The sequence below is a fragment of the Varroa jacobsoni genome, unplaced genomic scaffold, assembly GCF_002532875.2.
Source record: "Varroa jacobsoni isolate VJ856 unplaced genomic scaffold, vjacob_1.0 contig03113, whole genome shotgun sequence".
In the NCBI taxonomy this organism is placed as follows: Eukaryota; Metazoa; Arthropoda; class Arachnida; order Mesostigmata; family Varroidae; genus Varroa; species Varroa jacobsoni.
In genome coordinates, this window is record NW_019214951.1 from 3,605 (window position 1) to 30,866 (window position 27,262).

General features: G+C 37.1%; 1 protein-coding gene across 8 annotated transcripts; it reads left to right on the forward strand.

Annotated features, from left to right (window-relative positions):
• The first annotated feature begins 2,299 nt into the window (after window positions 1-2,299).
• On the forward strand, window positions 2,300-26,676 carry LOC111272730 (uncharacterized). Of its 8 annotated transcripts, XM_022854315.2 has the most exons (7): window positions 2,313-2,359; window positions 2,454-2,563; window positions 3,414-3,718; window positions 3,944-4,062; window positions 8,497-8,632; window positions 23,098-23,192; window positions 24,186-26,676. In XM_022854315.2, the coding sequence occupies exons 3-7, from the start codon at window positions 3,418-3,420 to the stop codon at window positions 24,312-24,314; spliced, it is 780 nt and encodes a 259-aa protein (XP_022710050.1). In that variant the 5' UTR covers window positions 2,313-2,359; window positions 2,454-2,563; window positions 3,414-3,417; the 3' UTR covers window positions 24,315-26,676. The 8 variants fall into 8 exon arrangements, with proteins under 8 accessions (XP_022710048.1, XP_022710052.1, XP_022710051.1 ...); XM_022854313.2 differs by having other exon boundaries at window positions 2,300-2,563; window positions 3,418-3,718; XM_022854317.2 differs by lacking the exon at window positions 2,454-2,563 and having other exon boundaries at window positions 2,300-2,427.
• Window positions 26,677-27,262: the final 586 nt, after the last annotated feature.

Genomic DNA, 27,262 nt, shown 5'->3' on the forward strand with positions numbered 1-27,262 from the left:
GTGATGCCTCGTCAGGGTCAACTTATATTCTGTGGAAATATTTGCGCAGAGACGAATTGCTCCCAATCGTTTTTTGCCGGCGATTACAGGAGCCACGAATTAAGAAGACAAAGCGTACTATTGAAGTGAGTTTTTCCGGTTTTTCAATCTACCCAGGTAACGAATTGAAAGCAACCTGACATTGAATTTAATGTGCTTTACCATATAAGTTAAACTTGCACGCAAACCAAGTCTAAGCGGCGATTAGGTACTCTCTTGGTTACTTCTAACTAGAGCTTTTTAGTTCTGGGTAGTAGTCAATTAACTTTTAAATAATGCTGATATAAAAGACGTAGTTAACTCGCAGATTAAAGGCTAATGTGTTTATTGTAATCAATGATCATCAGGGTAATTACCTGAGCGACCGCACAAACCCGGTCGTATTTGGTCAAGCCCGTACGGTATTGACTGCTTACTTGAGCCTACTTCCATAATTTTTTAAGAGCAGAAACTGCTTGCGATTAAAATACTATTTTAGCTAAAGATTGAACACTGTGCTGGAAAACTTAGTTGCTTAATCTTGTTGTATATACTAGTTGCATTTCTCGTTTTTAGACGGGCATTTTCAGTCCTAATGCTGTACTCCACAGTGCTGACATGCCAAAGGTGGATCTGGTTGTATATTTCCTGGTGAGGAACCCACATATAAAAATTTAGCGTCCTAAAATCAGACCGGTCTACCAATACTCGTCAGTCGTATCTGCAGTCATTTGAGTCGTGTGTTTTCGGCGTACGAGTCTCACAGCGAAGTCTTCAGGTTCTTTTGCACGATATGGAGCCCACGGAGACCCGTCTTCGTCTGCTTTGACTACATAAATCTACATACCCAAAATTTTTGACCCCGTAGATCAACGTGATAAATTTAATAAATGATAAAACGACAAACACCACTACAGTAGTACCTTGACAAAACGACATCGCACCAGCGCCATAGCATATAAACATAGGGTTAGTGCAAAGGAGGTAGGTGCTCACCGCCTCACTTCACGCAAATGCTTATGGTTTAGCCTCCGTATTCTAAATACCTATATATTCTTATATTTCGTACTTAGTATGCGTGGAAGTTAAACATAGGCGGTGCTTGAACGTCAACGGTTAACGAAACTGTTAACTGCCGAATTTACTGAATCAGTGACGTCGTGTGTTGTGGAAGTACGCCACATATATCTAAAGATATGAAGATTACTGTGGGAGCAAAGAATTACGTGAGGCATAGTTATGGACATGTATTAAGTTACATTTGACGGATTTAAAACCTAAATGATTTCGTAAGAGGGAGCCAGCAAACACAGGATTCAGACGATATATATTTTACAACATGTGTGATTGAATAAATTTTAACGAAGGTAAATTAGTAGATTGATTATAAAAATATAGGTTAAAAATTGGTTTAGCGCCCTGTCAGCCTTTAGCAGATCAGCTGTGGTATAACAACGTTTAAAAATGTGGGTGCTAATTGGTATGTTGAATTTGGGTTAAACTGGAACTAATTACACTTATTAAGTGTAATTCAAATTTGAACTTTTATTAAAAGTTCAAATTTGAATATTTTAGTCTATGATATCTTTTTGACTCTCGACTAATTGGTGCTATCCACAGCTATGCTTTAAAATTTGTTTCGGGCGATCACCTTACAGTGTATTTGTTTCTCTTGACATTATAGACCTAGAAGTTCTGATGTTCATCTTTTCTGTATGTAACAGACCTTTGAAATAACCGTCAGCGTCTTTTAGCCGCTTCTTGGCCTGGATTATCTTATAAAACGAGCCCCAAAATTTCTTAAGATACTACGACGGTGTGCGAACCCAGCCTCGTCACCACGCGACCTTAACATGTCTCCCAGATCTATCTCATTCTCTTCTTCTTGTAAACTATAATAATGATAATAATCCTTTACGAAGATGCTTTCTTAATACTACATTAATATGCATGTGCCCAACGAGATAGAACCGAAAATACCTTCTTGTGGGAAACACCTCTGTAAATCAGTATGGGTACCCAAATACGAACTTGCCACTTACGCACAAATGACGTATGATACCGGCCTCGTACCGTTTCAGTCAACACCGGCACACCGTCTGGCATAGTCTCAAAAACTTCTCAGATAACGTCTTGTTTGTTTGGTGTATCTTGACCATTTCGGATCAGTCTAAAACTGTCTCCTGTAGACGAATTTCACACAAACCTCATTTGTAAAACAAGAAGCAGAATACCACTCTATAGTCGTCTGCTTATTTAACAACAATAACATTGCGTATGTTAATTCTCCTGGAAGATTATGGGTTGCCTCTGTTGCCGTTCGCTGTATCGGTGTATTACGGTAGAAACTGACAATACTTAGTTAAAAAACGACAGTTGTTGGCGGCTGAATTTTTCCTAATGTGAGCTGTGCGTTATGATTTATCAAATTACAGAGGGGGTGGATTTTTGGTGATTTCAATGCTTAGCCTTCTACAGCTTTGCTCGACTGTGACAACCTTTATAGCAGCTTATAGTTCAAAACAGCCGCATCTGATGATACGTGGTAATTTTAAAATGCAGGACAGCAATAATGTTAAATACGAATTTAATCAATTTACATTACATGAGTTCTTGGTTTCTTTTTTCTTGTTTCATTTTGATGAGCCCGCGATCCAAGGGCAGTTGAGTGTACATGAGAGTGGACTACGCGGTTGTCTTAGTGTGACTCTCATAACTACTTGTACAGTTTCGCGTGCATCTCCTATATATTGGCTTTCTTATGTGTGGAAAGTTATACTTTTCTTCAAGTTCTTCAAGAAAAGTTCTAAGATTATTTTAAAACTATGTGGCTAATACTTAGAGTATTACGGTGTACGATATGTTTACACAACTACAGATTACCATCAGTAATAAATATTGTTCTATATTTATTAGATATGTAATCACTAAATATTCTGGAACGTATTTTAAATTCTAAGCTGTTGTGGGTTTCAGTATTGAAGAGTTGTTTTATTATGTCATTAAAGTGTGATGTACCTTTTACCGTTGCAGGTAGATATGCCACTAAGTGCTTAGGCTTGTTGTTAGTGCAAGACATCCGCATAGTCCAGAGGGTTACGTAGGTTAACAACACCAACCAAATTTAACATCATTCTATACTAGATTGTACAACTACGAGTTCGAGTGCGACTTTTACAGTTTACGCAGTAGTGACCAAAGATACTCCAAAGTTGGAAGTTCTGAGGCACTACAGGTAGACCAACAAAAATATTTCTAATCCATAACCTAAACCTATATACTCCAGTGATGCATTTTAAGATCTGTTCCGAGCTCTTATTTTGCTCGAACAGGTCGTGGCTGTTTTAAGTGAATCTTAAGAGCTGACAGGTGGCGTACCTGCTGTTGTTTGTTAGACAGATGGTGAAGTCGCCCACCAGTGAAATGCTGATTACTGCCACTCTAGTTGCGCTCGTTGCAGTGGCCGGGCTTTCTTTATCAACTAATCAAGATCCATCATCTTCCTCCACATTGCTCCCAGTTGTGGCGAGGTCGGTCCATGTTTCCATACAGTCTAAAGTTAGCACGACAACTAAAGCAGGTCTTCTTGCATCTAATGGACCGGGTCGTGTAGTTATAGGAGCAGACCCGGCATCTACTGGAGAACATGCTGCTCAAGGCACGCCTGGCGGAGCAGCCATGAGAAATCAATTTTCAAAAGGTAAGATTAACTTTGCAGGCAATTTTGCATTTCTACTTTTTTTAAATCAATATTCTTCATGATTACTTGTGAAGTATAAATATAAGAAGAACACATATGTGGTTCTAATGTACAACTATTTATAGGAGAATTATTTTGTCGTCAACTTACCGAACTTTTAATCTAGGGTTTGTATTGTTTTAGGTGTTAGATTAAGTATTAATTTGTTGATTTACTTCAACACAGGAACTAAACAACTATCAAGTGCGGATATCCAAGGTCCCTTCGATTCGATCACTCAGAAACTTCAACCCAGCAGTCAAAAGGAGCCACAAACAGTTTCTTCAAATAAGAATATTAATAAGGTACCTCATTTATTTTTTAATCTAACAATATGGTAGAAATAGGTATACAAAAAGTGTTGGCAGGTTGAATGTTAAACTATCCGCAGTATTCTGAACCGAAATCCATAAACATGTACGTGATCGAAACCTGACTGATGAGGAAAGAAACGAAAGTGAGATGTCTAGTACTGAAATGAAAAAGCATTTGCCTGAGGTATAGAGGTGAATCACTGCACACTAAAAAACAAATGAAACTCGACGAGTACGAGGAGTATATCATTTGTTTTTGACGATTTTAGTAGCTACTCTTTTTCTAGAATAAAAGAGATATCTAAGATGAAAGAACAGAATAACTTAAATTAAAAGAATGGATAAATAAAAATTTAAAAAATTTTAAAAAAATGCAGCCTTCGTTTAGGAAAAAGAGGAGATGATATCTTAAGGTTGACGCTGACAGATTGTCCCAATTAGAGGCAGAGACATACTAAACTGTTAATAGGTACTTTTCTTAAGACATTATGAACGTGCAGCAAGTTTTTGGTATTTTTGGGTTTTTTGAAAGCCTGCTGGTGTATCCAGTTTACGTTACAGAAATGCAGTAACAACAATGCCAAGGAAAATGTTTAAACGAGATGAAGCAGGTGCATAAGGATGGGCTTTTAAAGTATCAGTGCACTGCGAACAACGAAACCCAACGGAGCATCGAAAAGGCTTAGAAATACAGTTCGATTGTTTCGCCAACAAAATATCTGAATATATTTACCTTAGTCTTTCTTTATTAAACATTCTATAAATTTAAAATTATACGTAAACAAAACATTAATGAACTAGACTTCCTTTGTTATCTTTATGGCAGTTACTTCCTTCACCCAGTTGCTAGCCGCTTTTTCATATACATATACGGTCTTGTTTATAAACTACAAGTCTCAAAGTTGACTGAAAATCACCGGACTATCTATAAAAGAGGTTCATAAATATAATTTATAGGGATGTAAAAATTACCGTGTAGTGCAGCATATGAGCCAAAAGCATCACTGGCCTTTTTTTTGACGCAGCTGTAAACTCTGATTGTACACGGAGATGACCCAAAGCTTTCCTGTGCTCCAAATTATTGCAGAAGGTTTGCGAGACTCGTGACATCAGCGTGATCCACCCCCATGTAAGAGCGTAATTGCGTGATTAAAAATTTATTTTGGTGAGCTGCTGATCTCCAGGCAGGGCGATGTCGAATGGCTCTCAAATCATGTTACATAACTCCGCTTGATTTTTTTTTACGAAAGTATTTTAAAGCAAGTAGTACTATGACAATTAAAAAAATATCCACGTCGCCCTTTTAGAGATAAAGTCAGATGTCTGTGAAAGTGTGACCAAAAACTCGGTGAAGCGAATAATTGCCATGAAAAAGGCCAGGAGGGCCTGCATTATTGACATTATATTCAAAAAAAAAAAACAAATATAGTGCTTCTAACAAAGATAGATTTATGTAAATACGCCGATTTTTTTTTGTTGTTGTCTTTTAAATTGCTCTTGACCAGATAACCATTTTATACTGACGTTGGCTCAAAGCTCTAATGACAATCATAAGATGTAAGTACCCGGTAGTTCGAAATCGACTCAAATAATGTTTACTCAAATGTGCTTACATCTTGAGCGCTTTTTTTTAATTTAAAATGCCCATTACTCAGTTGACAGGATTTCGCACTCGAAAGATCAAACCGCCGACAAAGAGCATCCATCTACAGTAACTATACAAGAGGCTTATTACTGATACATATTGGAATTCCGTTTATCATTTAATTCTATCGAGCTTTTGAACCGGGTATTCAGATATACTGCATAAATTGTTGCATGGAGGCAGAGTCAAGAGGAAATATGGTCCCAGAACATAACACAGATTATTTAGCCGATTAAACACTAATATCATGGATAAAGTTGCCGAAGTAGATAAATTTGGCTGCCATTTGTATTAAGAACTTGGGAGTACGATACCAGTTAATCCATGTGACGCGTAATATACAAAGGAAAGCTAAGATGATAGATGGGTTCCGTATCAAAACACCTGTTATCTTACTGCCTTTCTGTTTTTAGGTTTTAGTTTTCATTGCACATATCTAGTGACCGGATGGTTTAATGGTCATAATTGAAAACGGCGTACACGCGGTTGTAGTGAGAATGAGACTAAGTGAGAGCTGATCCAAGTTTGCACTCCTAATGTCTATTACAAGCAGTTATAATGTAGAGATGATCGCCTTGCAAAGAATACTTATAGCAACGATTTTTCTGTTAGTGTTCAGCATGCATCTTGCATAACTTATTTCGACTGGGCGCTGCAATTGGCAAATAGCTTTTCCTGACAATTTCAAGGTCTGCGACACATGGTACCAATTAAAAGGAAACTAGGATCTTTTAATTACTTTAATTTTCGTCGCTTCAGTTTACCAATACGCCTAGTGTTGAACAATTCTAGGATAATAATTCTCCGTGTTTCGTATACACCGATAATGAGGTCCAAGCACGGGCTGCATTTATATTATATTGAGAAACTTGATTCAAAATTTCAAATAGAATAATTGTAGTCCCTGTGCTGGGATACATGCTAGTTTTTTCTTTTCTAAGCACCCAGTTTTGTTACAAATATTCTGCTTAAATGAATATATTAATTGCTTTAAACTTCCATGGCTTTCGTTGTTTTGATCGAGAAGTTCTAAAACTGATGATGTTTTGTTGCTAAACTAATGGACTTAGAACTAATCACAAAAACAAGTGTTGAAAGTTAAGATATAGCATTTCGAGTGTTAGCACCGTTTCTGCGGAGACAAACATCTAAGACGGAGGACAATAGTGATCCAGAACAAAGGGAAGATACCATTTGCTGAATGGGCCGGGAAGCTAGTTTATTTCTCTGAGGATAGGGGAAAATCGTTACGGATTTACATGGTAGCCTGGCTGTGCATTAAAATAATATTGTTTTAGTTATGTTTACGTCAAATATTTTTTCTTTTTTTAGGTTTAAGGTGCTACTTATATTTTGCTTACCGACCATATTTTATTGAATGGCGCAGTCAGTTAACTCTGGACAACAAGTGGTAAAAATACCGCTTTCTGGATTGGATTCTTTTTAGATGGAAACATTTCTGGAATCTGAAATGACCGAGTAATGTACTTGCATAAATTTTTAGTATTACATAAGGCAAAGCGCGATATTATGCAGGGCCACGCGAAAAGTAGAGGCTGGTTTTTGAAAGGTATAGTAGACTTCAGAGAGACATCGGTTGAATTTTACTCCAGAAGGCGTTAATGACATCAGTTAATCATTAGCGTTAACGGACCAAAGCGGGAGCAACTATGAAAACATGTTTGTTAAAAAACGTTGACATCAGCGAAAAATTAATTGTCGGGTTTTGATCATGGTAGTGTATGCAGTTACTTTTCACTACCGATCGCGAATTTTTGCTTGCATTTTAGATTTTTCACTTTTTCCAATTTCACTGCGTTTTAGCTTATTTATAAAGCTAAAATACGTTAAAGAAAAAAAAGTGGCCGTAATAAAACGCCAAGAAATCGAGCATGCACCTTAAATATAAGGACTAATCTGATTTCATAGAAATGTAGAGAATTAGGAAAATAGTGATATTTGTACACTCAAAAAAAAGGTGCTACGCCTTAAAGCGTAATTCGAATGCTTGAAGGTATATGTCTAGATTTACACTTGTTTACAGCGTTAAAGCCGTAGCCTCTTCTAATCAGATTTCGTTTGATTTATTTAATTTTATAAAAAAGTGATGTATAAGGAAGAGGGCCCGTAAAGCATTATTTGTCGTGAATCAAAGCGTGATGACGGTGGTGCTCATACTGTTACTGTGCTGAGCTTCATGAATTAGAGAATGATGAAGTTAAAAGTTATGACTATAACCACTATGATATCTGGTGGCTGTCCAACAAGAGAGAACCAGGTTTACAGTCCACTTTGTCACTGTACCAAATCACATACCCTAATACTGTCAAGGTGCAACTAACGATTATTCGTTTATTATACTGCAATGCTTTGAATAGACTCAAGATTGTGATTATTTTTAGTATTTTTTTAAATTTTGCAGGTTTCTAACTTTGTTATACATTTCTGTTTACTTTGTGATTCTTATTCGTGTAACCCACAAAAAAAAACCCAAAGAGAAATTATAGAAACAATGTCTTTAATACTACCAGCAACTAAATTTATAGAGCAAGTAGACCACAATTTTAGCTGCTTGATTAGCTTAGGATATTCACTTAGGAAGATCCACTGATTGCCTTTAGCGTCGACATTAGTATTTTCAACCCACCTTATGGGCCGTCTTCTTACCCATTGCAATATAATGTACTGGAATTCCTACTTAAGTGTTCCTAAATAACTATTTAAGTTATTTAATTTTTGCAACCTGCCTTAAATTATGAACTGCAATTTTTGCATTACAGGATATTCCAGTTCGAACCGAACTCAATATGGGCGAAGATAATGGAAATGCCGAAAGACACGTTGCCCTTGGACTTACAGTAGACACTTCTGAAAGAACCTATAAAGAAGAGCTCATACCTATGGGCCTAGCACCATGTAAGCTAAATTATTGAGCTAATTCACCGACTTAAAAGGAAATTTATAATTTTTCATCTTTTTTTAGAAAGAAAATAGATAATGCTACAATCTGTGGGGACTAAAGGCTAAACAGTAGACCAGCCATTAGGAAGTTAATAGAAATTCAGACATTTAAGCTTTAATTTGGACTGTTCGTCGTTTTACCATCGGCGAAGATCAATATCAACATCACTTAATGAACTGAGTCGTTAACCTCCTTGTTGATGAACCATTAAATTGCTGCATCCTTTTCCTCGAAAATGCAACACTAGTTGCTACTTCTTACCGACTTAGCCATCATGTCAACTCGTTTGCTGTATGATGAGGTTGGTCAAAAATTTTTATCAGGTTTACTCGTCGCTTCTCTAACCCAATTTCAAAAATCTCTTGCTAAATTGCAAGGGACATTGAGTAGAATAGGCTTATAAAAACACATCTCAGAATTACCTTTTTTCTTTTTTTTTTGTGAATTCACTTCGTATAAATATATTGCCTCGATCAATAAGTTATTTGGTGTCGTTTTTCACCTTCTTTCCCTTCTTAAATTTTTGTTCGTTGATAGTTAAGTAGTATGTGCGGTTGCGCAGCCCTTTTTTTACTTTATCAGCATGTTGTTTTATCGTTCAGATTTCAGAATTTTACCTTGAATCCTTGACCCGATGGTGTACTTCGCCTAAAGTTGAGAGGCTGCCGAAACAAAATCGAGGACTCTATAGCTGAAGTTACTCGAACATTATTCACTAAACTGTGAAATGGCTTTCTCAACAGTTCATCTTAATTGACTTTTCTGTCTTTATGAAGTACTTTTGAAGGAAAATAGGCCTAAGACGACAGAGCTTCTACAATAAATTTTGTTATTTGAAACACAGTCCATACAGTTCTGGATAGCTTGTGCCTTTAGTTAGAACAAAGTTAGGTACTTCTGCTCTTTACGAATTGTTGTTCTCTGTTTACAATTCTATTACAATGCATGTTTAGTCGGGAAACTTTTCAGAGCAATCTGCTACGTGCGAAATTATTACGCGTTGCGATAGTTCGACTGAAGACGTCCAGTCGTTTAGCCAGAAAGCTATCAGGGGCTTTCCGGTGAAAAGAAATTTCACAGTTATTCAACTTCAGATTCCGTTTTTTGTATCGACAGAAAAGCCCTCTATCATAAATTATTGTCGGCATTGAACAACAGCAACTAAAACACAGTGGTAGGGCTATTATATCTCGTAGACGGAGCTACCTGTGGCCTTCTAAATTGAAAAAATATCAGAATAAAATTCCTACAATAAAAAGCCGTTTTAGCCATCAATTAAATAAAGATAAATGCACTTGTTTTAACATTGATATGGAATGAAATGATACGGATATTAGCGCAGAGAAAATAGCTGAAGAGCACTGATTCATGTCTGCTGTCGGCGAAACTAAAACATTCGACTTCAGTAAAGTATATACAAATAATGCAGAAATGCCTCTCGTAAATCGTAGTGCTATTTGTAAGATTTGCCGGGTGGTTCTGATCAGCCTTAAGATCAGTTAACTACAACACATAATGCCCGAAGTCGATAGACACCAAAATAAATTCTCTCATATGGTTTTTTTTCTAAAGTTGTTTGACATAGGGAGGTTTGAATAAAATTATTCGATTTGTTTAGCTTAAAAGTTTCTGGGATATAGCACCAAGACAATTTTCAAAGAGTTAGGCATATAATCAGTTGATTAGCCGTGGGCTCACTTCGAAATTGCAAATATATACTAGTTAGAAAGTACCAATTCAGAAAATGTTCCCCATTATGCTGAATAATCCATGAATATGCATTTTAAGCAATCTGTTTTTTTGTTTTAACTAGTATTGTATGTCTTTCGCAAGATATGCGTAGAACTCATTGGTATTGTATTCTTTTTTCGTAGATATCGGTTACTGCAAGCATGGCTGTTCTTGTTTAGGGGCTACATGATCGTGGAAATGTAAATTTCCGTTGTGAGCGCTAGAATACGTGTATGTTGGGATTAGTTCGACGGCAGTAACAAGCCCTTAAATTTTAGAAATAAAAAGCTTTTTTTTTATTTATGTTGCAATGTTTATACAATAATTGCATTGCATTAGCCAGCCCCCCAATAACAATGTAACACTACACGAAACCGATCTGTATATCATCAGCACTGCGAGATGTCATGAACCATGGAACCCCTATATATTGGCGAATTTATGGCTTACTGTAATTTATAGCATTTTAAAGCTACAAGATACATTATGAGATAGATATTTTTAAAGCTAATGTTTCCTTTTCTTTTTTTAAATTATTAATTTATTTTTACGAGGAACTTGTATTAGACCTGACTGTGCAGTTATAGTCGTCACATCGTGTGAGCCGTTATTTCTATGTTATGTTAATCCGAAAGACAATCATGTCGAAATAAGATTCAATTGCCAGATCCCAATATATGATTAATTTTGGCAATGTATTTCCCATAGATCCAAATCGTAATGTCAAAGCAGTACGTTCAAACGGCCATCCTTGCCATTGAAATTTGGGTCTCTTAAATGAGGCCACATAATTTTTATGTGATGAATAAAAATTTTTCTTAGCCGTTTCTTGACCTGAATTGCTTCACAACTTCTGATTCTTTTCATGACATGTATATAGGAGTCGCGGGATGCATATGCCTGACCTCGTAGTAACACAACCTTAAAATATATATCCCTCAGCGTCGTTGATATACTCCACACAACTTTTTACTGAAGATTTTCTTTTGTTAGAAGAATCTTTGTAAAAATATGGTTGCACAAATGCTTCAATTTAAACACGCGACTTTTATAAAACTGATATATGTTACCAGTTTTGCTATTGCGTCAGTCATCACTACAATTCAGATCTCTGTCAGGCGGGTGTCTTTGTCCCTTGCGTCTTTCCTTTATTTATTTACTTCTTTATACTTTTCAAGAGCTGATCTTAGAATTATCTGACACAAATGAATATACTTGTCGGAATCGGTCATTCTTTCCTGCATAAGCTGTAATTTATATGTTTGACGAACGGAATTTTCAAATTTAAGTTTCAAAGAGACGTTTTTGTATTTATTTCAATGAGTGAAACGGTAGTTGACGTAACTTTAAAAATTTTTGCCTCACACAGCGAGGACCCCATGGTTAAGAGGACTGTTTAGGGGCAGATTTGTAAGTTCAAAATGGCATCCTGGACTTAGAGGATGTACTTCACTTCAATCGGCCATCTGAAGTTGATATGAACTTCTTGAGTACTAAACAACTCATCAATTGTCTGGTTAAATAGGTTGCGAATACTCGGCTATTGTCAGATATCGTGAACCTATGGAATTTTAGTAAAGATTAGTAGCTTTCATCCCAAGCTAAGTGTGTGAGGAAACATGACTTGGCATTATTGTTCGAGATTTACTCCAAACCGAACAATAAGCAACCACAATGCCAGATTTCTATGTGGAATTGATGTGGGTAGTAAGACGACATTTTTTTAAGGTGATATAAAGCAGAAAAATCCTACGTTACTTTGGTAAGCACGCTTAAACTAACAGTTAAGTTAGTACCTAGTATTAAACCTAGTACTATTCAATGATTTAGAACATATATATTTATACTATTTATATTATATATATATATTAACATATTTATATATATTTTAATTTTCCCCGTATTAAATTACCTTATCTAAAGGACCCTTCTCTTAGGCCCTTTAGAAGTTGACTCGAATTTCACGACAGGAATCCTCTTATTTGTTTTTGAGAATTGTTTAAGTATCATATTAATGCATTATGTTCATTGGTATGTGTTTCTTATTTTATTCCTTCTTAGGTTAAAGTTAACATTATTTGGGTATGCTATTAGGATATGTCTTAACTTAAATTTCCTACAAAGTCACGTACCTGGGTAACAGGACACTCATGCGGCCAAAATATTTCGAGGATCGATAGATTTTCCTCATTGTAGATCCTGAATTGTAGAATCTTTTGTAATGCAAGTCAGGTTTCATCTGTCAAAGTTCTTCATTTTTTCTTGACACTGATGCTCATCAGTCGGTCTTTCATAAATTGCCCTAATACTACGTTTTCCAGTGGTCTATTCGCTTTTCTGATTGATAAGCATCTCATTCTTTTTAAAAGCTCGGCTATTATTTTAAACTCATTGTGCCCTTCGGCCACCATTACTGGCCGAACGCAGAGGATCTTTAAAAGATTGTTATCTTTCCTAAGAATAATTAAGTTGGGCACTGATGTATTCCAAAGCGTTGTGGGATACAAATATTTTAAGGTAAATGAAATGTGCAAATGCATGTGCCAACGCGCTAAGAGTTACTGAAATAGTGGCGCACTTTACTGAAAAGACTTCGAGCTATTTATTTGTGGCATTAGTTATAATCACCATAGATTCCTTTCTTCAAGATTTTTGCGTAAGATCTACTCCATGATGCTATAGGTTCTTACCAGTAATGGGCTAAGGCTTTCGATTGATTGGACGTTTATATTACTCAGGTGATAGAGATGTCGGTAATATCTTTGAGATTTGTATTTTGTATCGGCAACCACGTATGTCTGCGAAATTGCTTATTTTAGCTACTTTAAAATGTAGTATGTCTAGTTTTTGAAGCAGCAGTCCTAAGTATATATATACTTTTCTCTTCTTGCAATAAAAGTTATTGCTACTGTAAAAGTTATGGGTACGAGAGTCCATGAAGTTTCGAAAGGTAGTTTGTACATTTGAAGTCTAGAGTAATTCTTTCCTTGAGAAGCTGTCGAGATTTAAAACAATATATAATTTGTGGAAACAATGTTTGACGAGTATGGTGGATAACGAAAAGCATCCAACTATAGTTTTCGCCGTTGTGGTTCTTGCGATTGTCGTGCATTAGGAGTAGTTTACTTCTCCTTCCATCGCGACTTAGGCGCAGGTAACGATTCAACTTTCACCACACCCGTCTATTCGGCACTTAAAAAAAAGCCAAGTCACGAGTCACAACTCTATGAAAAATGAGTTACTGTTCTAAGGCGAGAATGGAAAAAGCAAGCGTCGCTCGGATCAGGCTCCATATGCATATGTCCCATTTATTTATTCGACCTAGGCGAGCAATTATGGTTCTTTGTGTACACTAAACCCGAGTGCTAACACTAGTGCATTTTAAGGTAAATCGGCATCCATTACTTAACTCTTCGTCATCAAACTTCACAGAGGAAATTCTACCGAACCTATTTTTAAGTTAAAAATTTGATTTTTAGACTTTTTTAGACGAACGATTTACGGCCTTTCCAACAGTAGGTCGTTCACTAAATACGAGGCTTACATGGAAAGTTATCTTCGTCGTTCTAATTTCAAGGTGGAACATCTCTTAACCACTTAGATTTCATAATTTTTCGTGACTCACAGCAACTAGCCCATTAAAAGCTTGAGCGACAATTCTCTAATAAACGATCTCAAACTCTAAGAATAAGAATTCCTTTAAAAAAGTGTCACGAAATTGAGTACCGTTAAATAATGAAATGAGATTATTCTTCCCATTCTCCCTAATAAAACTTCTGTTCACTGATTTTAAAGATATTTTAAAATAACTTTAGCTTCGAATTTTGTTGTCTCCTTAAACAATCTGTCCACTGTTCTCATAATAAATGCATTTATATCATTTAGTATCAAAGGCGTTGATTTATGGCTTGGTGTGAAACAGTTTCGTTTAGTCATCTACTTCTGTGGCAACTGAAGGTTTTTCGCTCTTCTGTGGTAGGATGCAACATGCCTCTGGATTCCTATGTTCTTGATGCTTTTCGATATGTGGTATCGTAAAATTCTCATAAAAATAGCAAATTTTTCTACTTCCGAGACTAAATGGACAAGAATGGCAACTTCAGTGATATAAAATATAAACAAGAGGGGCTTACTGTGCTCAAAGTAAACCTGTGGCTGCATATATACGTGATACCCTTTTTTAAATTTTTTTTCACTTTTAATCGTTAACTCATTTCTGTCATATTGGGTATAACATTATACTTCCTTTGTCAAAGATTTGATTATAAAAAGCTAAGAAGCGTTGATTACCGTCTTAACATATCTAAGATAATTATAATAACCGATGAGTCATATAGTGATACGTACAGTGCAGAAAACAGATGCCTTTATGACTTATAAGCAGCTAGCACTTCGTCGATATAATAACAGCCTCCAAAAGTTTTCTGGCGTTCATAAAATTGCTCGATAGCCTTTATGCATTCTAGCAAGTTGTATGGCGAGTTAAATGTATTATCTATTTTTATAATGTTAAATAATTATTCCCACGAACGACATTAAAAGTTACGCCTTTAGGAGCCAGTAGTTTAGTTGCTGCAGACACGTCTTAGCGCACTTCAAAATGTATGAGTATTTCACATTTTCGCCATAAATTTACGGCATGTCAAGCTGGTGCGTAAATCGTTTGTTTAATTGTCTCTATTACCTGAGTCTTGGCAGATGTTTTCCTTACTATTTTCTGCAAGCATGGTATGATGTACAACCAGCTATACTCGCAGTGCTTGTGCGAGTTAAATTATAAGGTGACTGCTGATTGATGAGGTGGTATGTGCGTGTGTTCTTCGATTTATGTCTTTTCTAAGGAGTACGAATTGAACCGTCTTTATTTCATGCACCGCCGGATGTACTCTTGTACGAGGGGATTGCGGGAGTCACATATTAACAACAAATAAAAGCCGGTTATGCAAGAGTTACACTGGAAAAATCGACAACAGCAACAGGCAATGCATAACGTACATTTCCTGAAGTATCTATTAACATTCAAAAAAGGCCGCATTCGTATTACAGCTAAATAGTGTAAATGTCGGCGCGACATACAACAGGTGTATGCAAGACAATGGTTATGTGTGTTGTTCGAAGTGTAACATAGATAGACATGTTGCCTGTAAGGCTCGCATGCAGCTGATCTGAAAATCAACCCAGCGTGCAAAGTGTGTTGTATGGTATGTTCAATGTTAACATCAGACTGATCAACAGAGCAGTGTATGGGATGTTTGTACATTAGTGCACTAAAGACTGGATCAGTGGGTTTCGTGACGTTTCTGTTTGATCCAGTAATGGAGCTGGAAGGGCAAATTTCAAATAAGTAAAATGGGAACAGTGGCTGACCGTAAAATGCGACACATTTTCGAAAGGTTTGCGGAAGATCCGACCTTTTTTTCGTCACGAGTAGCATTCGTGGTTGGTACCAGCATCGTGAGGTACTTTGGGCCCGCATTGAGAAAGCTTCTTGCTAATTGAACTTTAATGACCATTCGTATGGTGTCAAAAGTGGCTTCGATTGTGTCGTATGTGATAAAGAAAGGTATATCAGAAACACGAGGGCATGGTATATGAGAAGGATAGATATATCAGTGAAATTGAATTTTTTTTTGGAGACGTTAATTAATTCACGATCCGTGTTAAAAGTATATGTACTCTCCGTACTCTTTTTTGGTCAAAGTTGTAAAGCAAGTAAAATTGTAAAGTATTATTACGAGAAAAGCGGGTCAAAAAAATACGAATTCCTCGACTATTACGCCTTTCGTATCATAATGCCGGCTCTTCAATAATGGACAGCACAGCTATAAAGGTGAAATGGTCAGGACCGCTTACAGCATAGCCAGCAGGATAAAGCCCTTTTTAAGCGTGGAGAGTCCAACAACCGAGAGGGGCAGGAGCCAAGAGAAGTCATGTCGAATCCTATGTTTGTCCGGTTAATTCGTAATCAATGAACGTACTCGCGAAGAAGTTTGGCAATGAACTAAGAGCGTTAGCCTTTCATTCTCCTTCGTTGGTCGTTTCGGGCGATTTCAACACCGGCTTTGACTACCTGAGCTCAAGCCGCTTTACGATTCTTCGACAAATGCTTACGGACTACGGATGCTGAGTAGTCATTCCATATCGACACCAGTTTTTCCAGAACGTGCGTGGAATTTTGTTGTCAATCTATTTGCGACGAACGTAATCGGAGCAGGATCAAGTATTAGAAAACTCAAACATTAATGCTCACATACAGGCTGCGATACAGCTCACCCTTCAAGTTACACTTGCGAAGACCTTCAAATGCCAAGTTTTGTTGCGAGGTCTAAAAATCGACAAGCTTTTGGCCCATGAATTTTTCTGTACTTAACGTGGTAAATACCGAAATATTTGCGTAGCGTCTTACTGAAGCTATCCAGTCTAGACCACAGTTTCTCCGTATATATATATATATATATAGATCCATATACATACTTCCTTGGAAGTATAGATCTGGTTTAATTAACTTGTGGCTTTTCCTGGGAGGCCCAGTTGGTCTTCAGGCCTATGGCCCAGGTACAGCGCGAATTCTGCCCTTTAGTTTCGTAAGACGACCTGTCAAAAATAACGCATGCGTCACAAGAGCAACAGTACGTCGAGCGGCTAGAAGCCCGTTTGGTCGCTGACGCAGAACGTTCACCATACAAGTAATTAACGCACTATGATTGTCCGGCAGTTTGCCCGATTAGCCTTTTCAGCCACCATAAATTACTTTTCGGAGATGTGTATGTCAAAGGATACGATTCCACGTACGGTGCCCTTCTTCGCTGTAGCGTGGGAAAAGCGTACTTCAATAGAACACGATATCTTTCAACAAGACCTCGCGGTGCGGGAACTTATGCAAGACTTTAGGAACCTACAAAATATGAAAAGTTCACCGGTCCAGATAGGGTCCGCAATGGGTATCGCAAACATGCCATCGTTCTGATACCGTACTATTTCTACGTAGTAGTCAACTCCCAGCCGGGGAGGGGGAGATGCTACCCTGTTAATTGATCTCTAAAGGAAGGGGCGATGCCACCGTGTTGTTATCATGGCGGGCAGCCTTCGACTCGGCGCCCATGAGTAAGATGCATGCTGCACTCACATTGAACGAGGTAGGTATCCCAGTAAATGTGCTCGTCCTCCTTGCCGCGGTGTTATAGGGAAGCAAAGTAGCTGTCAACCACGAAGTGGCCAAAATCTTACCCTTCACACAGGTAACTGGCTTTGCGCAGGGTTATAACTTAGGCCCTCTTTTACTCTCACTCTTGCTGAAGAGCTCCTCTAGTAAGTAAGAGGACAAAATAAATCAGTTGAAGTCTTGTATGCAGATGACTTAGTGATCTGTGATTTGAGTGCTTAGCGTACCAAGCTCTAGAATGGCTTCACGCGGCACTGGGAGATTTAGGATTGATCGCAAGCCTGACCAAGATGGGAGCGATGAAGCTTACAAGGAAAGGCAGGACACCAATCACTGACACTTTGTACCTCGCTAGGTTGTCTCTTTGCTATGTTAACCGGTTTCTGTACATGGGATTTATCTTCTCCGCGAATGGTAGAAGCTTTGCTACGTAGGTTATCGAGAAGACAGTGTCGGCCATATGGGTGTCATCAGATGGCCCTATGCTTGTCCCTCGTAACCGGCCTCTGTCTATTCTACTTCAAAATAGCTTCGATTGTAACGTATAGGATTGGCGTAATTCAGGAAAATCGTACAGTGAAAAACCTCAAACAATTAGAGCGCACTAAGACTCGTATTACCCATAGGACGCAGAGCTTTAGTGGCCTTAAATACTCATTATGCTTTTGAGATATTGTGATTTGACCCGCATATATGAATTGTTTGACTACTGCCAGCAAAGGTGTATAAACTAATTTGATTGAATATTAAATTGCAGTAAACGCAGATTACATACAACGGCATTCCATAATAGATAGCTTTGTGCGCGTATCAGTTCCCATCGCAATGAATTCAATGTCAATCTCTGCGAATTGGTGTGTCGTCATTTTTTGCGCACTTATTCATTTTTTTCCGATCTCGAGGCCATTAACGGATAAATATTCCTCGATGTGTATCTTTTACATTAGTATTATTATTTTAGTTTGTGTAGGTCTACGTTTATTGTTTCCATCATATAGCATGCAGCTACAGTTCGGCCTTTCGATGATATCGTGAGCAAGTTCGGTCTTGTGGCATCGACATCATTTGCTTTTTACGCAGGTGCTGAATGGGTTGCGACTTCAGTGTTGCCTTCTTCCAATTGACATGCTAGTATGACAGCAGCAATTGGGGCCTTTACTTGGGACAATCATTGCAACATTCTTGGTGATGATGTGCGGCTCAATCAGCTTGTGGGGTCTGTCAGGTTTTATTTACTATAACAGTCCTGATTTGACGCTTACGGTTGAAGCGTACGGTTAACAATTGGAGGAGATTGCCTTAAGCAGCCAAAAAAATTACGACTGCAAACAATTACTGCAATGCACAAGAACCCTTGATCTCGCGTAGCAGAGATCACTGTGGCAAAATTGCAAGAATTACAGTTGAATTGGCTTTTGAAACGTTATAGACGTTTATACTCCAGGCTTCTAACAGCGGGATAAATTACCATCCAAATGGTGCAAAGTTATAGATCATAATGACGCGTACTTCAACTGGGTATAAAAAGATATGATTGTGGAGAATGTGGGAAAAGTTAAGTTCACGTTTTATATTAACTGACCTAATCACACAGACTCATATATTATTAGATACAACTATTTTAACATTCTCTATCTACACATTATGTTCATCACGATTGACGATTAGTATAGCACAATCAATACAAAAAAGAATTAAACCTTTATGTGTGCAAAGGTAAATTTCCGTAAAGTTATAAAGGACATTCTTGAACGAAAAGATACTTCTAAAAACGTTTGGTCTCCTACAGAGTAGGTCTGCTTGTGAAGTATCCCGTATCTATTTTTAGAAGCGCTCACATCATAGTACTCGTTATCTATCTATTTCATCCCCTTTGGATCTGTATATTTAAGCGCAAGCCTAAAATGGTGGATTTCTTACGTGTGCGGCAAATTGCCTTCGTTAATATTGCACGACTAGCGTTTAAAAAATCTAGTGTAACTATATCGAGGAAGTCTAAAATGCCGCCTTCTAGCATATTTTTTATGACTAAGTGTAACGTGTATTTTGAAACCAATCTCCTCTATGTTTATTGTAACATCTGTATGTTCGATATGAAGAAAGATGGAGCTGCAGCTCATCGAAAAATAACAAACCATTAAAACTGCGTCTTAGCGACAAGGTGAATAATGTAAGAAATCTTTAGTCTATAGAAGTAACAAAGGCAGTTATTTAAAGCTAGGGATAAGTCATCCGAATCCTTGGCAAAAAACTGGCAATTTTTTTTAACACAGCGCTAACTTTCTAGAGATGAACTGCACCCGTGCAGCAGGTGTAGGAAAAATTTCTAGTGGTAATTACCGGAGGCTAATACCGACGTATGCCAGGCCGGTACTAATCGCCTAAGCTGTAAATGAAACGTATAGCCTAAATAATTAATTAGTTCGTTAATTTTTTTAGCTATAAAAGAAATGCACAAGAACCTTGCAAAATACGTACGTTTGCTACGGGCGCGGAGGTCAAGTCGCCTTTCCGAGCAACAGCCACAACGTAAATTTCCAGATCACACTGACATATAAGTCAACCCCCTATAGTCTTCCGACACTCGCAAGCCACCATATAGTCTGCCTGTCAGCCTGCCAGGATCAAAACACAGGCAACATAGTGAATATTTGTTGGTATATCACAGTCGGTAGCAGGAACGCCTTTAAAAAACATACTGGTATAATTTACTATCCACGCGGACTCACTACGCAGCTGAGCCTTTTCACCCACACCATTTCAGTATTCTAAATTCCATGTGCAATGGTCAAATGTTATTTTGACACATGCTTGGATTAAAGGTGAATTAAGCAGTGAACACGTTAAGCTAGGAATTTTTCAAGCCACGCAGCAGGGCGTTCCATCACCGAAAAATTCAGCATCTTGTGAAATATTGAGAGACATTCATGGTTAGAAAATGTGCTTTTGATTAGGCAATTGTACTGTCTTCAAAAACCTAATGTTGGGCGTTAGGCGCTAATGCGTATCTATTTAAATGCATTGTGATCACGGTCATCGTTAATTCGAATGTCAGCGTTGGCCAAAGGTCATAATGGCATATGGTTACCATATCGTTGCACATATCTTATGGAGAAATCCCAGATAAATCTATTGAGACCCACCCTAGCTAGGTCTTTTAACGGGATCAAATATTTGATGTTATGCCGAAAAGGTGAGCCTAATGATTTGATTTATATCAGAGTGTAAATATCCGGAAGCGTAAAAAAATATAAGTGAAGAAGTGAAAGATAAGGCTAAGTTTATCTATCTATTTGTTAGTTGGCGTGTGTGTCTGACAAACTTACGTCGACATCGTGTCATAGTCGCATTGAGCTAATGAACGCAGAGAATTTCATCCTGAAGTGACCTGCACGTGGGATGGGGCCGGTGGATGAGAACCTTTTTCAGGAGAGCATTTCATTACTCTTATAGAACGTAATATGGATACAGACAAGATGGTAATTTTGTGCAATTTGCTTGGTGGGTATTGAAAAGTCGAAGGTGAGAGTGGAAAAGTTTAATCTGGGAAGTTCTTTGTTTTTTCAAGTTCTATAAAATGGATCTAACATCGGATTAAAGGGCTGTGCTCCAAATCTTTTTTCCCAGTGAAATGGTAATTTTTACTAAAGAAAAAGCGAACATTAATAAAGTGTGAATTATATTCTTGAAGTATGCGAATTCTTTTTCTGAGGGGCGGTATTTTCCTTCTATAAAAGGGTCTAAAGATACCTCGGTTAAGAAGTTTGGATAACTTGCAAAATGGTTGATGAAATCCACATTATTTTATTGGATGATTACTTTTTTCTAAAGAAGATTCTTTCTGACATAAGATATAATGCTAGTTTGAAAATGTACATCGTTTGGCAATATGTTCGGTAACTAATCAAAATTTTTGAAAGGAACATACTGGAATATTGCTAGTACATTATTAAATTTTCGTTTTTCATTTCGCCTTCTGAGGGGTAAAAAAGCGATTTTTTATTAAATGGTTCATAGTTGACAAAAATATGAACCACACTTTAGATTTATGAATTATATACTTTACTTGAATAAATAATTTTCTCATAGGGTAATGCCCCTATAGGGAAGGCGTAATGCGAGTTGGGTCAATTTGTGGAATTGCTTATGAGCTATGAATTATCTTGTTCGCGTGGGTCATATTCTTTAATTAGGTGAGTGCTTTTTAGGGAGGTATTTTTCCCCCCATAGAGCATAATATTAATATGAGCAAGTCAACTAATTTTTGCCAGTTTTCAATAACTGTTGAAAATTCCTCAAAGGTTTGACATTGAAAAAAAGCTCTACAAAATGAGTATATTGGATGGAAATAGGTACATTTTATTATAAGCCTATCATCATTCTTATTACCAAATAAATTAATTCGATTTTGGAGGAAATTTTTTATCTTTACGTTTTTGCAATTTACCCGTAAAACTGTTATCGTTGGCACTAATATTTTTCATCAATTACTTCTAATCGATCATAAATGAAGATGTGGAAGTTTATAAACGGATTAATTGAAATGGGAGTTGGGATGTGTAGTGTACCGGAATCGTTATTGCGTCACTGATTCAATGGGAAAGCAGGGCTACTCTGTCGAAGGAGTATTGATAATTCAGCTGCGCATGCCCTCATTCGATTGAATCTCAGTTTGCTTGGTAGTAATCTCTACCGCGTTCAATGTAAGCATGTCACGATTTTTTTTTGTTTTTACAACAGCTTGGCGCCAAAGAACTGAAGCTAAGTAACTGTTTTGTTTTGCAATTTTTAGGGTGTAATAGTGATTTTTGTGGGCGTAGAAAGCTTCTGTCAGTGCCGAAGCTAAGGAACAGATTAATTGTAATGGCGGAACATGAGAAATTCAGTAAGCGTTCTCCAGCGGGGGGCAGAAACAACAACAAACAGGATGAATCTTTGCGGTTTTGCATCGGTGACGTGTGCGCGGAAAATGAAAATAAAGAAGCTACAAAAACAAATTACTGCGATAGAATATATGCAAATGGATAATATAATCAGCGGTTCTGAATCTTGGGAGAACTGCAACCGTGAAATTTTGAACATGTAACTCTGCAATCAAAGTAAGATATCTTTAACTAGGCGTAACATAGTTCAAATCCGTTCGTATCAGAATCATCTGATTAAATAACTACTGGTTAGGAAAAGCAGAATAATTGCAACAAAGACATGGTTACTGTACACTACAGATTACGTTAGGCTAGATGTAATGTGAAAGAACGAAATGATGAGTCCAATAAAAGGTAAAATAGGCCGCGGGTCCGTCTAGTAAGTACTAAAATATGGCGAAAGAATAGACAAAATTAATGCAACTCCTTAATAATAAGATATTTTAGATGAACCCAGGATTGTCACCATATAATCAGTCACATCGAAAATGTGGCTAAAATTTGTACAGTTTTATACAACTGACTGACAATGTCTATAATACATTTTTATTACTTTTTTTCGTTCGTAATTTCATCTTTTTTTTTTTTTTTGTCTCTGCAGCGATTTATGAGGAAGATTCACATATGTTCATCTTATTTACTGTTGGGATGCTTCTTTGCACGGCAGGATACGTTGCTGTTCACAATAAACGAAAGGTTCGTAGCCACTCTTAATATCAGCCCAGATATGTTTATATATATACCATTAATAATACATATTGATGCTGTTAAAATTATTCTAAATTATGATCCTTAATTTATATCGGGTAAAAAGCTAATGTAGGTACAGTGTGCGCAATCCGAAGTTCGACACTTAGATGGTTTGTGTGTTGTAAGGCTTTGTCATGGTCCATATTTGGGGTTCTGATTCCTCGTGCGATAAATTTATTCGCGAACCCTAGACACTACAAGCACTACGAAATTTGACTCAGATTAGTTGGAATACATTTTAAAGGAGCTGTCCTACAAAAGAGATTAAGTTTTTGTGGTAGAAGTTCAGCAGAATTCAACTTACTCGATAAGTATAATGCATGTGTAAGTAGACACACTAGGTTCATCATGGAATTGAGACAGAAGGTAACATCCAAATTGAAAAGATCAGATTCTGCCATCGAAGCCTTATATATATATATATATAAATGGGGGAGGCTTATACATTAGCAGAATACGAGGCCAGGTATTAGCAAAACACATTGCATAAATTTCTTCTGCTTATGTGTAGCGCTAATAGTTTCGAACATTACCCCTTTTCAGTCGTATTCATTGCTGACCATAACTTTCTGTCCAACATTCGTTGCCTACACAAGCTCATATACACACAGCATGAACCTGAAAAATAACTGATCTTTAAATACTACGTTCTACGCAACGTTTGGTGAAGGAAGAGCTCATCAATTGGCGAATATATCTCATCAAAGAAAGTATGCCTTCTATGAAGTAGACTACTGATGCTCATTGAGATTGGGGTCATGTGAAACAGAATCTTTACATCCAAAGTAAAGACAATCGTTGAATACGGAGTGTGCTGTTTTCCTTACATTAGAATGAAACGCTTAACCGTATGGTTTATGCATTCGTTAAAATCTAATTACTTTTCTACAGCCTTCTCGTAGGTGAGTTAACCAACTATTGTGTGATTGGATGAAACAGATCCTTGCGTTAATCATCGAAGGTCGGAGTCGCCATAACGAAACCCGTCGCTGTGTAGGAGGAATAAACTACAAGCGTGTAAATACGTGCGATACGGGAGGCTACGGCGAGGCCGTCTCTATGGCGTAAACTGTGGACGCTGCTTGCTGCTATAACATAAGAGTCCAATTTAATCGGTGAACGATGCTGCTTAATTCAGCGCCAATCAGCGAAGTTCCTAGCCGTTTTCTATTGTTTTTCGCGAGTCTACAGATCGAGGGTTGCAAGATAACACGTTAAGCATTCTGGGTATTTGTACGAAATCCACCATATTTAATTCAGTTTTCTGTCTTCTATTATATCTCCATTATACGATGAGCTGGACATTGAATGTACTATAGGTTGGGTTGACTTTATATAATGACCAGCTAATAGATAAGAAGTCTATACGAAGTTCGCACATGCGATGCTTGCTGTTTTGTATATCTTGGTGTTGTCGTCCTTTGCAATCACTTAACTTTTACGGTTTATATAGATAGTTCAATAATTAGAAATTATTGCAAATTTTAATGCAGAAATGAGAAAATACGAAGAATAAGTTGTGCTTTTTTATTGGCAAGCCAGGATAATGATAGATAGCATCACATTAATAAGCGTTCATTTTTACTTAGCCACCTTTGGATGATTTACAGATAAACTATTATGAAGAGTTCCCTGAGCTACAAAGGATTACACTCTAATTAAATTAGGCTATCGTTTACCTTGCCACTACAATAGCGAACCCTAATGTTAGCCCCCCCCCCCTCTCTCTCTCTCTCTCTCTCTCTCTCTCGTAGAATCCAGCCTTGACGATCACCAACTATATTGTGAAAAATGTGCGATCCTATTAGATTGGGGGTAATTAGTGTTCATTTTTACTCATTCCTTTTTAATTTTGTTTTATGTCAGCCAAAAGTACCATACAGTTCTCATTGTCATACTATATTCGGTTTACGATAAACGATAAAATTTACTCCCGTTTCCGGGTAAAAAGATGAGTATGCCAAATGATCAGAAACAGCATCTTTATATTTACCTTTTTTCTAATCTCAAAAAATACCGTGAATATTAAGATCCGTGTAGATTGACGATTCCGGAAAATAAATGTAGGCTTATCTAACACTAACTCTTCATCATAATTCCCAAGCCAATTCTCAATGGGTTCAAAATATAATTCTTTCTTTAGTCAAAGATGCTATCCGCGTTGTTTCTGTGCTTTACGGATTTTAGTGGAAAACAAATAAGAAATGTCGATAATGTTTTTCCTCATCTGTTTCAAATCCATTTCTGACTTTGAACAAAAAGCGAAATTTTGTGATCATAATAAAATTATTGCAAAGGGGAACTCCTTAGTGGTAATTCAAACCTGAGTACCAGCAGATGTCAAATAACAAAACCTCACCTGTGGCTTGTTTATTGCAGCAAAGCAGATTTGCTTAGGGCTTTATAGACTGGTTGGGGTAAGGTATCTGTGCAGATTAATTGAGTGAACGGCAAAGGATGCAATGGTAATCATGTTAAATTGTGATGACCAATAAACAGGTGGGATTCCCATGCCTTATCGAAGCCTAAAATAGAGCTAACAGCTGAGGATCGCACGCTGATAATAATGTATATAAATATGCAAACAAAGGTTGCTAGTTATGTATAGATATGTAGTCGAAGCCAGGGCCGGGCAAAGGCAGGTTGCCGGCTTTTCGTATGTTTGTATATATGCGACTAGCACGCTGTTAGGATGGGTTTATCATTCTACAATAATGGTGATTAAATAACCAGTATAAATTATCAGATATACCACGTATATATATAGCACTCACAACTTCGCAGCGAAGTGTTTGTAGAAAGCACCGAGTCACGCTTACAGAAAAAAATTACAGGATATTATAACAATAAACATATCGGCTTATAAATTTCGCATGAGATAACTGTAGAGAATGGACAAAATATGATATTGAACGTAACGTAGTAACGTACTAATTTTGTGCAGCTTACCTGTTGCATATCTCTCTTTTCAAGAACTACATATATAAAAGTTATTTTCGGATAAATGGCGAACCGCGTTAATAAAATATGAATAGTAAACCACTCTGGAGTATTTATGGATCATACATTATCGTTCATAATTATACGATGCACGCATGCATTCTGATGAACGCTTTCTACATACTCTTTTATATATGAATAATTGTCAATCTAAATCCCCAAATTTGAGGACACTTTTTAGGGGGTGCTAAGACTCAGTAAACATGTTCTTCATTGAGACCATGCAAGGCTGGACTTCGCAGATGCCACATAGAGAAATATTTGATTGTGTACGAATTAGTGACTTGATACGAGAAAGGGCTATGTGTTAAGAGACTCTTCTTTACATATGTCTAAATTGATTAAAATAACTAATCTATTGGGCTAAATAATTTGTAATTATTTACGCCTAACTTTTCAGATGCAAAATAAAATTACGTAAATACCTGGAGTTATTTTTGCACTTCTATTTAGTTTGCTCTTCTATTTAGTATAATTTAGCTGCAAGTAGAGCCAGCAAAGCGCGGAAAAAACCTAGTTGTTTAGCAAGTAATCGTGCATCTTGGTATAATTTAAGCAATTATACATTTTCAGTGGGATTATTACTAATACTCAAAGTGGCGTGTGCTAAGCACGCCTGAGACTGATGATAAAAGGGCGACGCACGCTTCCAAAGATTTCGGACTTCTTCAGCTAGTGTACGCCATTTCACTGAAAACAAAATTATCACTACCACAAATTTAGGGACAATTGGAGCAATGTCTCCAAGCTTTTTGAGTTAATCAAATTATTCCTAAATATCGTATTTGAACAGAGCGCCTTATCGCTTCAACCTTATTCTATATCTCCTATCGCAACAACAGTCTCGAAGATACTTACGTTAAGATTTATTCGTCGATAACTCGTTGATGAAGCTTGACTATCGCTATTTCGAATACCTGATACAATTAACATAAATGGCTTCATTGAAAAAATTAGATGTTTTTAATTATGACAGGATATGGAGTTGCATGGAAAAAGCAGTACGTTATAGCCTC